The sequence below is a fragment of the Carya illinoinensis genome, chromosome 14, assembly GCF_018687715.1.
Source record: "Carya illinoinensis cultivar Pawnee chromosome 14, C.illinoinensisPawnee_v1, whole genome shotgun sequence".
Lineage (NCBI taxonomy): Eukaryota > Viridiplantae > Streptophyta > Magnoliopsida > Fagales > Juglandaceae > Carya > Carya illinoinensis.
Genome location: NC_056765.1, coordinates 8,346,423 through 8,359,514, shown reverse-complemented (window position 1 = coordinate 8,359,514; position 13,092 = coordinate 8,346,423). Strand labels below are relative to the sequence as shown.

General features: G+C 33.5%; 1 protein-coding gene across 1 annotated transcript; it reads right to left on the bottom strand.

The window, feature by feature from the left end:
* Positions 1-1,034: 1,034 nt before the first annotated feature.
* On the bottom strand, positions 1,035-2,971 carry LOC122295124 (GDSL esterase/lipase At2g24560-like). Its single transcript, XM_043104181.1, has 3 exons — positions 2,282-2,971; positions 1,882-2,143; positions 1,035-1,275 (listed from the first exon to the last, which is right to left on the bottom strand). Exons 1-3 carry the CDS (start codon positions 2,933-2,935, stop codon positions 1,085-1,087), a joined length of 1,107 nt encoding a protein of 368 aa, XP_042960115.1. The 5' UTR covers positions 2,936-2,971; the 3' UTR covers positions 1,035-1,084.
* Positions 2,972-13,092: the final 10,121 nt, after the last annotated feature.

The window sequence follows — 13,092 nt, the reverse complement described above, 5'->3', positions numbered from 1 at the left end:
AGGATCTAGCCCTTCATCATACAGCTCCATGGTGGGAATCCTGAGCTTCCAGGGTAGAGGGATGGCCATGAACTCCTTTGTGTAAGGCCAGCCCATGCTTGTGAGCAGCTGGTCCATTGACGACGACGTGCCCACCTTCTTTGCAATCTCCTCGTACTTCCCTCAAAGGTTGTGAATTTCTTCCTTCATGTTTTTTTTCTTTCCTCCGCGTCGTTTGCCCTTGCTCTAGTGTTCTAGGACTCTTCGTGCTCGCCATTGCCGAGTTTGACCTCCTCGATGTGCTCCTGACGAGGTCTTTGCAAGTCCTCACTCTCTTGGCGAAGTATTTGTACTTCGCCTATTAGCTTGGTTACCCATTCCTCCATGGTCTTCAGCCTTGTTTCCATGGTGACTTCATCCTGGTCCGGAGTCGCCTGTGAATGGGTTGTCGCGGGCATACGAAGTACACATAAGAGTTACAAAGATCTTTTAAAGGGATCCCATAGACGGCACAACTGTTAACGTTGTGTTTTGTACACCTTTAGGCCGAGTTCCAGGGATTCGGGTTTGATAGTTAGAGAGCTTCCTCGTATCTAGGATTGGTTTATATATATTGGTGTCTGAGGGGGACAAATCATCTCTACTCCTGTGGGACCCTTATTAATGCGGCGTGCCTCTGTGACGGCACCATTAGTGCGGTGCATAGCTCGGGTTGGGCTACCATTAATGTGGTGTGGTTTCTCGTCTGACCTTGTCCTGTTGGCTACTCCTGTGGCTCGTCGATAAAGCTATGTTAGAGAATTAAAGGTTCATCCTCACTTCTCGTTGGCATGTATAGATAGGTACTTGAAGGTCGGACGTTGCTCGAGGAGCTGCCTGGTTGGTGCATCCCTTCCTTGAGTATTGCCCGTGGGTTAGGTTGAAGGGACTTCTTTTTTGTCGGGCCATGGGCCCTATTTCTTGCCTCCTGGTTGGCCCAAGCCAAAGCCCAAGAGTAGAAGGGGAAAAACCCTTTACGCATCTAATTTGAATAGATAAAATAAAAAGAAGACGGATCCTCAGGAAATAGGATATGTTCATTTGGCTGTGATTGATTAGATTAGATCTACAATAGCTTGGGAAGGGATTCCTTCTCTATGTATTGAGAAACGTACTGGTTTGCAGTTTCACTTGGATGTGCAGAGTCCCAGAACAAGTACTCTGAAGACTTCTTACATATTGGTATGATTGCATTACATAAGGGCCCCACTTCAATCAACCCAGTTCCACAGCATCCTCTTTTTGTTTCTACCAAACCTGTTCCAACACATCATTAGTTACTATGATAAAACCTGGGTTAAAAACTAATATAAAATAAAAAAAGAGAGAAAATTGCAGCTAGCTAGCTATTGTATTACACTTGGGCGTTTGGACCGTTTAGCGTGTATATATATATATATTTATGAATTTTACACTTTTTATAAATAATAATTAAATAATTTGAGTTAAAATATTTTATTAAATTTTAAGAAATTATAAAATTAAAAAATTGTCTGAATATAATTTTTTGTTTTGAATTAGTTCGAAAAAGTTATATTAATTTTTTTGTTTTGTTTTGAAATATATAAAAGTTGTATTAATTTTTGTATTTGGACAATGATTAGGTCATAATTAAATGAAAAAATTTAAAATTTAAAATTAAAAAATATTTTATATTTAATTGACACTTATAAATGAAATTATGAAAAATCTTGAGAATTAATTCATGTTTCCCAATAGTACGCTTAGCCAATTTTATAAATGATTACATGTGGTTTTCAATTGAAATTTTTGATTGAGGTGTCAATTATTTTTTTATTTAAAAAAACTGATATATAGTTTGAGGGCCAATTTAATGATATGACCTGTAAATAACTTAATTACCATATTTTTCAGGATGATTAATCATGTGGATCAAAGGCTCGTACACGTCTGCATAGACAAGCTTGCTGCCTGGAAGGTATGCTTGGACTTGAGGTAACAGCTTTACAAGCTTTTGATTATAATTTTCAGCATCTAAATTCTCCTCCTCTAGGCATTTTCTATCCCTTCGATTCTCAAATCTTGCAGTCATTTGAATGGGGAGGCAGCCGATTGGAGGAAGCCCAGCTATACACATTTTCCTGCACCCCAGATTGTATAAATCCTAAAAAATATACATACACACACAATTAACAATACTTAACCTGAAAATGGAAGTATTTATGCACAAGAATTAGAGAAAATGTTGTCCAAGTTCTTAGCCAAAAAACAATTTTATAAATATCATTAATATTCTATTTACCTCGATGAAAATTTGTATCCTATTTTGTAGAAATTCATGGTACCCACTAATGTTGAACTGTAACCTCCTTCTGGGCAAGTCATAGAAGTTGAAAATAAAGTCATTAGTGCCAGCACTAAGAAGATAAAGAGCACCATTAACTATCTTCTTAGCATCTGCTTCCCCTACAATGCCCTTAAGCCTCACTAAATATTTCTTGAAGTACTCAATTTGCTTGAACATTGAGATGGCACCAGTTGCAACTGTAGTCAAGTTATCATAGCCCGATCCAGCTGAAGCAAAGCTAACACCGGTACAGAGTTCTTCATCAGAAAGATTTGGATCAAGGAAAGGAGGTACAATAGTTTCTTTGATTCTTAGCACGGATGCAATGAAGTCCGAAACAAGTTTTCCATTAGAAAACCTTCCCGTCGGAATGTGATCAGGGAAATCGCGGCCGTAGGGACGATGGTTGCTCTTAAACAATGTCCTAATGTAATTGTTGTTGCCATCATCCACCGTTGAATCACCAAAGATGAGAATGGCAGGAAATTTTGGTGAGGTTGTGAACTTTGTGGCAGTGCAAGCAGTGTTAGATATGATGGTCCAAATCATGTACTGCACAACTACTACTGCTGGTATGATCAGGAAGATCAAGGCTGATAATTTTGCCATTCTTTGATGATCTGGAATTCTTTCTGGTTTCTGGGTTTAGGAAATATTGAGGTTTGTTGGTAATTTGCAAGAGAAGTATTTCTAAGGAAGGAGAAAACTTGACCTAGATGTCAAGTTATTTCCTTGGGTTGCTTGTATTCAACATAAATATATGTTTTTAGTTGTCATTTTTTTTTTCCAATTCTTTAAGTTAATCAGTTTGGCATTTAATTTGCTTCTAAAATATGCTTTCAAGTTACAACCGAGGACAACATATAATTATTGATATTTTATCTTGTGGTGATTGCGTATAAAAGAGGGATCGATCGCTTCCCTATTTGTCAAGAGATGCATCAATATCAGCTAGCCCAGTAGCCAAAACATACATGTCATATATATATATATATGTATTATATATATTGATGATGATCATGATCATGCGCATGATCATGTAAATATTATCTATAACAAGGAGAATTCATATATTTATGGTATGATCTAAATCATCTATTTGTGTCAAATTCTACAGTGTTTGACCAAATTAAGGAGGAGGTGCGTGTGCCCACAGTACTTGTTGGACTGGTGCATATAGATCAATATTCTAAAAGCAAGTGACAGTAAAAAATGAGAGAAAATGAGATATGGTCGAAGAGAGAGGGAAAGAAGAGATCAGGAAGAGAGACATGAGAAAGAAAGAAAAAAGAGATGGTAATATATGATACGAGCCGTTAACCTAACACTAACCCGACACGATAATAGTAGGTTTGGCTTTAGTTTTAATGGGTTCGGGTTAAAACGAATTGATCCGTTAAGACACGATTGTTTAACGGGTTGATAACGAGTCAACCTGTTTTGACACGTTATAACTCGTTATGACTCGTTATGACTTGTTAAGAAAGTTAAAATTACAATTATACTCTTGTACCTAAAAGTAACATTTTTATAATTTTAATTTCAATATTTTTATTATTTAGATTTTAATTTTGATTTTGTAGTTAATTTTATAATTTTTATAGATGCTGTAATTTTAATATTTATATAAAATTATACTAAATTTAATAAGGTCAAATAAATTAATTTTAGGTCTATTTAATCCATTTACATAAACGGGTTGAAACGAATTGACATGACATGACTTGTTATGTTAATGAGATGTGTTAAGATTTGATATTTTGATACGAAAAACTTAATAGGTCAGGTTCGTATGTACCCATACAGTATAATATACATGTCTTGACACGATATAAATACGACCTGTTAACACGATTTGACACCCCAACCTGAAACTATCATGGGGATTAGAGAAAATGGTAACTCTTGAAAAGGAAAATGATAGAGCAACTAATAGTTGGGTCCTGTCACTTTTTTTTTTTTTTACATAGTAATTAAAGAAATATTTTTTAATAATATTGTAATTTTTTTAAAAATATATAAAAAATGTATAAAGAAAATAAAAGAGAATTTGACATTCTTGGAATCCATGTTTGGGCTACACCCTTGGTGGGTTTAGGACACGTTCGAAGATTAGACACGAGTTTGAAGAGACCATTTTATCAATTTTGTGGATTTGTCTAAAAGATAATCAAAGTTTTTTTAATACATATGAATTAAATCAATATTTCAACTGAGATCCCCACTCGATTTCTCAAAATGATGACTCACTACAATAGAAGTAGTTTTTTGGGACAAAATCTTTTGTCCCAAAAGACAGTGATTTCGTCTCAAAATATATCTTAAAACAAAAAAAAATTATCCCAAAGTCATTCCAATAATAGTGTCTAAAAAGATATTTTGGGACAAAAATTATCATTTCGTCCCAAAAAACATCTATATTATCATTTTGTCCCAAAAAACATCTATAGGAATGAATTTGAGGAAAACCGTTTGATCACGTTTGAACATAATATTTTTTTGGTATGATTGAATTTCGTGCTAAAATCATGTACAAATGGCACAAATTGGCCATTTGAATGTATAATATGTTTGAATGCGGCATTTATGAGTTGTCAATCGATACCAAAATACGTTCGAATAAATAGGCATGATGAAACGTTTGAACAAACAATCTAATGGTCGAACAATAAAATATGGTTGACCATATTGAGTTAGCCATTTGATCGGTGCATAATTGGATTGAACGATTTATAATGGAAAACCGTTCAAATGGTCTCAAGTACTGTTTGAACATTAGGAAAATAAATTTGAATATATACAATATCAATTTTTGAATGTTTTAATAATACTGTTAGAACGGTTTTTGATTATTTGAATGGTGGATATTTTATTTTTTCAAATAATAAAAAACTAAATAGACATTTATAATATTTAAAAGAATATATTACAATTTGTTCAAAACCTACTAAAGTAGTCTAATAAGTGAGAACTAATAAATAAAATAGTATTAGCATTCTTCGTACATAAATAAATTTTAAAATTTGTATGTATATATGTAAATCAATTGCTTTAAGGCCTGAACTATTACATAAGCATGTGTATTTGGAGTTGCATTTCTCTCATGAACTCTTTTTGTTCTTCTTCTTGTTGTTTCATGTATATCTCCATGTCAGGTTGTTTCGTCAATTAAGCCTCTAACTCATGTTGCCTCGTAGTCAATTTTTCGATTTTAGAATTTGCATTCTCTAACACTATAAAGATCTTAGAGGCAAACCCGAACGAAGAGGAAGAAGCATAAAAACCTGGACGAAGAGGAAGAAGCATAAGGCTTTACATAGTGATTCAAACCCCTCAAATATCTTAAATGTTGACCTAGAACTTGTATAAAAATTTCAACATCACTTGTTGAGAAATTTTGATCTGATGCAAATTATTATAAAAAAATCTTTCTTGTATACAATTATCATCATCAACAAATCTCAAGATTATAACCATTTTCTCCCTCTTGGACTCATGACGTGCCTCATTAACAATAATGCAAAATTTAGAATTTTCAACATCTCCATGAATTTTATTTTGCACTTTCTTTGCAAGAACTTGCAAAATCTCTTTTTGAATTTGGGATGAAGTATTCTCTAAAGATTAAGGATCATTTTCTAAAACAATTTTTTTAACCTTGTCATTATACGAAGTCAATAGTTTAAGCATCATGACCTCTAAAGGCACATCCTTGAAATGCAAGCCATCAAATAACATCAATAGATATTTTTACTCGGAGTCAATTGTTGAGAATTTGTTTAGAGTTTTGTGCATTCATTACTTTATCAATATGCTGTGATTGTTTAAATAAATCATCACAAGACTTCACAGCATTATTATGATAAGAGTAAGGATCCTCCCCAAAATGATTAAAAAATGTACAATATTTTTCTTCATTAATCTTCTTCCAACTTCTAAATCCTGTGACAGTAAATACATCCCATCCAGAATGTCCAGATGCTTTCATTGTAAAAAGATAACAAGGTAAACAATATGCAGCATCCTTTGATGGAGAATACTCAAGCCAAGATACAAATCGTACAAATCAAAAAGCTTGAAAGCGACGAGGATGTTTTTCAGAATAAAAAAATGGATATTTTGAGAGACATATTTGACATGGACCCATTTTCAAGTAAGCTCTTCTTATTTCATCACATTGATTGATTGGATAGTTTCACATAGGAGGACGTAATCTTGGATTTCGTTGTAGAGAAGATATATCAATCTCTTTAGAATCAAGTGTTGAAAATGTAAAATGAATCTCTTCAGACTCCACAATTGGAAAGTTAAGATTATGATTTTTTTCAGGTTCAACCCTTGGAATTTTAGAAGAATTTTCTGAAATATTAACTTTTTTTCTTTTGAAGAATGAGTTAATAATTTTTAATTTAGACATAAGTCATGAATCTAGATTTAAAATTAAATTGAAACATATAAAATAAAGTTGGATATATATGAATTTAATTACTCAAGAAACATGAATTTAGAGATAATCTTTAAGCATAAAATAAATAACCATTAAATAGACATAATTATATATAAGCCAAACCAAGTAGTAATCAGTCTATTTAAAAAATAAAAAAAATAATTCTAAACAAAAATACAACAATAGATGAAAGAAAGGAAAATGTAAATGAAAAAAAAAATCCAAATAACACTGAATCAATAGTTCAATACAATTAGGGCTGTTTAACTGTGCCGGGTTTTGGCCTGGGCTAGAACTCGGATAACCGGGTGTCCGGTTATGGTTTTCGGCCCAAATTTGATCCGGGCCGAAACCCGCATTATTAAAACCGGCCCAATCCGGGCCGGTTGCGGGTATTATACACGGGTATCAGATTTAAACCCCGGTACCCGGTTTTTATAAAAACAAAAAAAAAATTTTGTATCTTATTTCGTATCTACTCCTCTCTCTCTCTCTCTCTCTCTCTCTCTCTCTCTCTCTCTCTCTCTCTCTCTCTCTCTCTCTCGTCCGAGCCCAACGAAGGAAACCCTAGGCCTTCGCTTCAATTTTTGCCACCGTCTATCTCTCTCTCTCCGTTGCCGCCGCCGCCGGACTTTAGATCGGTAGTCTGTCTTCTCTCTCTCTCTCTCTCTCTCTCTCTCTCTCTCTCTCTCTCTCTCTCTCGACCCAACAAAGAAGGCAGATCTGCTATTTTTTGTTAAATATGGGTATTTTTTTGTTTTCAAGTTTACGTATACTTTGGGCCATTGGGAGAAATCCAGAGTTCTTCCTATTCAATTTTTCGATTTGGTTTCATACTTTGGGCTCGCCGTTTCTCTTGCTCGATATGTTCAAGTTTTTTTTATGGGTTTTTTAGGGTCAATCTATGCTACATTTCTGTTCAAGTTCAAATCTGCAGTAGTTTTTTTAGGGTTTTTTTTCCTTTTGAGTACTTTGTTGATTTGGGTTTGTTTTGTTTTCATTTCTTTGTGTTTGATGCCTAGATCTCAATTCTTCATTTTTTGTTTTGATCGGTGGAGTCTACTATTATAATTTTATGTTTTTAATGGGTCCTCTGTTTTTGATGGATCCTCCTACTTTGTCGTCTGGTTTTGAATAACCTTTTTGTTTTAAGCATAACCCTCCAACGAGGATTGGCTTTTTTGCTTAATCTAGGGTTGATTTTGGGGTTTTTGTTTTAATTTTCTGTTTGGATGGGTCCTCTGTTATAATTTGCTGTTTTAATTGGCAATCTGACTATGAGCAATACAGGAAGCATATATTTTATGTTATACATGCTTCATCTTGATAATGAGGCAGCATCTATGGAATGACATTGACTTGTGAAATGAGGCAGCAAATTTGTGTTGCTCCGGTTTGTAATTTTGAATCGGGTATTGGGCATATGAATCGTTGAATTCTCTCCACTCCTTTTAGAGGATGATGTGTAGACAGCTTCCTGATACAGATCCTGTCTAAAATGCAGAACTTCTTGTTCACGCCGAACCACTTACTCTTCCAAAACAGCCACCTCGGCAAGAAGCTCCAATGTCTACAACAATCAAAAACCGACATTAAAAGAATTAGAGTTTCCTCTTGGGAAATATGAAAATGCTTAAAAAAAAAAAGAACCATTGAATATCATGTAGAATTTGGGTTGCTTTTCTTTGTCCTCTGCCTTCGAATGTATCAATTCAATTCATTCATCTTTTGCAATGCTTTCTCGAACAACAACGTTGTCATTACAAGCTTGGATTCTAAGTTTAAGTGCCAAAATATTTTTTTCCTGAAAAAGAATTAATAATATAGACTTTGTTTTTTAAAAAAAAAAAAAACCTGGTATAGGTCGGAACCCGGATTTCGGGTTGTAAAAACCCGGATCAATCCGGGTTCCAGCCCGGGTCATAACCCGGCTATATCCGGGCCGGAGTCCGGCCCGGATTTGGAATCTGGGTTCCGGGCCGGGTATACCCGATACCCAGTCTGGTACCCGGTTGCTCAGCCAAGAATACAATTATCTATATATATATATGAAAAAAGAAGAAAATTGACCAAAAAAGAGAGAAAAAAGAAGAAGAGAAAAGTCAAATCTAAGCCTATGTATGTAACTGTTGGCCTGTAGTTTGTAGAAGAGTTGCATAGCAGTAGACGGAAGCTTTAAAGTGTCTTTTTGGTTTTTCAGCATATTTTAAAGAAAAGACTTTTCTTTTACTAGTAAAACTGTATGCAAACAGAAGAAGAAAAGAAAAGAGGTGCTATGCCTATTCATAAAAACTGTTGGACTTCTTTTTATTTTTATTTTTATTAATAGTGAAAACATGTCATCATGTTATTAGATAATTTTATTTTATATAAAATTTATTTTATTTTTAAATTGGATTACAATTTTTAAATTGGACTTTAAGTAATTAATCTATAAGATCAAAATAATTTTGTAACAGAAATGTTAATTTTACCGAATATGTGTTCCAAATGTGTGTCCCGATTCTCTCTCTCTCTTTTTTTTTTTTTAATTTATTGATTAACAAAGTGTTTTTAAATAATGTTGTATTTTTTTTTAATTTTTTTAAAAATGTTTATGATGATTTAAAAAATGCATAAAAAGAGAAGGAAAAAAAAAAATGAAATGCAAGCTCGGGACACTTTTTCGGGTGATTTGTTTAGTGGCTGTGGAAGAACTCATTTTGTAAAGGGAAGGCCAAGATAATTTCTTAAAGAATGGGCCAACAAAAGGTGAGATTAATATCATCTTATTAAATTATAAAAAATTAATATATATATATATATATTTATTTATTTTTCAACTTTTGGGATGGCCAATTCCGCTACTGTAGCAGTCTTTCCTTTCTACTTGTTCTTCAGCATCATTATCGCCTATAAGGAGCAAATCTGATGTAATTTCAAACCCTTTGGCTCTCTGATTGATTATTTTTATTTCCGAGTTTTCATATGTTCCATTGAAGAACTAAAAGATCAGCAGGATTTTACATTGATCATTAGTTTCAAAGTTAGATTTCTGTCCAATATTCCCTGTTTCAGATGCTACGTGGATCGTCTATTTGGCAATTATAGGTCACGTACGTCTGCGGTTGGGGCTGAATGTTTGGGGCCTTGGGCTTGTTGCAAAGCGTTGAGATTTGGGATGCCTGACCTAACTTTAGGGTACATGATGTCTTTATTGTTTGGGGACAGAGAAAGCAACTCACTTGTAATTGATCATTGAACCTTCTGATGTTATGATTGTATATATCGTTATCTTCACATGGTAATGTGCTTGAACAGGAACCCCAACTTCTTTCGAGTTTTTTTGAGAAGATCTACTTCTAATACAACCTCAAAAAGTTATATATAACCTTTAAGATCTGCTATTATGTGTGAGAATTAGTGAAAAGAGAGATGAGAGCATTTAAACTCTATTTTCATATTTCCATTCATATCGAATTATATTGTATAATCTTGCTTTTATAGACACAAACTAAGGTATATATACACTCGAGAGGGGAATAAAAGAAGCAGAGAATAAAAACTTATTGCATAACAGAATGTACTAGCACTAGCTGTCACTAGTAGAGAATGATTCTCTTGAATCTTCCATTGTTATGGTGGACCTTTCCAAAGTATCAAATGAGCCATTATGCTTGTGAGGTGATTTCATGCACGTCAGGTTGATACTATGGAACTTGAATGCGAGACCTCTTGCGTTGAGGTTTTGGTGGCCGGGAAGGAAAGAAAAACAAAAACAACAAAGCTAGCTTTGTCCACTGACTCCACTCTACACTGACTCATGGATTTTGTGCTGTGGATTAACGTAGGAGTTCCCAAGTGAATGGAACATAATTTGACCCCTACTGCATAAATTTCCCAGTTACAACTTACAAATCTGTCTCTTTGATCAATTATAAAAATGAGACCTGCAATTGAATATAAAGAGCAACGTTGGCCTATATATGCTGATCAGAAGCTTAACGTTACTGGCGAAAATTATTGAAATTAAATTGTAGAAGTCATTAAATTGTGGAGGAATATCATGGTTACATCTTGACACTTGGGGGTTACACAAATTAAAAAATCTAAACTCAGGCATCTAAACTAACTAGGAAAAAACTATAAACTAACTAGGAAAAAACTAAAAACTATACAGTACATGAGAAAACAACAAAAATACCAGCATAAACTAAAATAAAATAAAAGGCAAGGAAAAAAAAAACCCCTAACCAAACCTGTTATTTCTTACTAAGAATGTGTAAACCAACTTTATCCATATGAATAGCTCCTAGAACGTCTTTCGGTAGACTGTGCGTAGACTAAAAGAAAGCCTCCTTACCACTATAATCCAATTTGGCAAGTTCGTCGGATATGTGATTCATTTCTTGAAAAGAGTTGAAAATCCATATCATTTTCAAGCTCGCAATTGTTTTAGCTTGTTTCCAGTAAGCCTGACTCCTCCACTAGACAAGCTTACATTTATCCCACTATTGAGACATAAGTTTAGAAATAGTTTACACTTCAACATGAGTTATATTCATTCATGCACAAATGATTAAACTATCTGATAACGCTCGAATATCAACAATATTATTTGAACTAATGCCATAATGTTTGGTAAAAGCATAAATCATATGACCATTCGTATCTGTAAGAAATCCTCCACCGAAAGAGAAGATGAAGAGGTGCTAAGTTGTTCTCTAAAAACTTTATAGAAAAATAGAAAGTTGGGTTAATTTATTTAAGATAACATACTTTAATTTCTCATCAAAGAGATTCAATAAAAGTGAACCTACAAACTGTCGTGATTAGATATGAGATGTTATATTGTAAAATTACTTTTATTATAAAGTAGATCAATGTATTATATAAGAAACCATGTCAATTTATGAGTTTATTTTTATAGGATCTTTTTGTAGTTGTAGTAGTACTTCACATTTTCCTTTTATATATCTCGCTTTCTACTTTTCCCTTTTATTCATAATCCTTTAGGTCAAGTTCTAGAGGCACATAAAGGATGTTAAAATATAGAGAATTAACCACCTTCATCCCTACTTAATTTCTTACAAAGTTTACAACATGCTTTAATTTATCGAAAGATCAAATGTACAACCACCAAGAAAAAGGACTCAGTCTGCTAAAAATTGGTTGAATTAGATGAAGCTTGACGACATAAGCATATAATAATTTGGGATTACTTGTAATTTTTCTAAGACAATATACCAAGAAAAGGAGAAAGGATCAAAGTACGTACTGACCAAATTGTTTGAAATTTTGACAGGAAATTGAGAGACCTAAGCGGAATGAAACAATCAATGAGCGGGGATGGGCTCAAGGTCTCTCGTTAAATTCTGTACCCAGAAAAATCGTGGCTGTAATAGAGCTGCACAGAAAATAATTCTCGCCTCTAGCAGGAACGAAAAATCTGTCTTCATTTTTGGCAAATCATATCTTCTTTCCATGGCAGTCAGTAATGTATGGGTGGTGATGGTGATAGGCTTTGGGCACTCTCAAAACGGCAATGCTATATACAGTTGTGGAATTGCAAACGCTGCGTAATCGTTTTGAAAAAAAGTAGGATCCACGATTAAAAAGTTAATTTTTTTTTCATGTGGGTCTCATATTAATTTATTTTTTTCAAAGCGATTGTACATCGCTTGCACAACCACGACTGCAAATATCATTTCTCCTCTCAAAATATCAGAAGTGATGCTGGATACAGTTATGTATCAAGTATTGAGCATTTTTTTTTTTCAATTGGGTTTTATTATTAAAAAATTAATATTTTATATGAGTTTTATATTTATTTATTTATTTTATTTTTTATAATAGTATGTGGTACTTATATAACTCATGAATGTAAATATTATTTTTTAAATATAAGTGAGGATTGAGTTTATTTTTTATTTTTATTGGATTGGGCCGTGGCCCGTTGTTCAGTGGACCCTTTAGGCTAAATCAGTTGATCGTATCTTTTATAAAAGTTCAATGGGCCCGAGTTGGTCTGGTTATTTCTGTGGAAGGCAAAAGATTATGAGATAGACGTCAGATGTACACGGCTCTCACTCGTTGATTTCTCCTTGCAACGTCCCAAAGAAAAACTATCTTTATAAGTTGGTATAAACTGTAGAGGATATTAATCCTTTACATTGTTGTTATGTTAGATTAAAAAAATTTAAAATATAAAATAATTTCTTTTCTTATAAATTAATTCCCATTTTAATTGTATTTTCTACGCTGACTTGCACGTGTAGAGGATACGCTTCAACATATTGAACTACTAAAGAAAGCTAGAATAAAATTTATTGAGTCTTGT

Coding starts and splice junctions, on each gene's coding strand:
- LOC122295124 (XM_043104181.1), bottom strand. CDS start 2,935: ATGGCAAAATTATCAGCCTTGATCTTCCTGATCATACCAGCAGTAGTA. Junction 2,144..2,281: donor GGATACAAATTTTCATCGAG/GTAAATAGAATA, acceptor TATATTTTTTAG/GATTTATACAATCTGGGGTG. Junction 1,276..1,881: donor TAATCATCCTGAAAAATATG/GTAATTAAGTTA, acceptor GTGTTGGAACAG/GTTTGGTAGAAACAAAAAGA.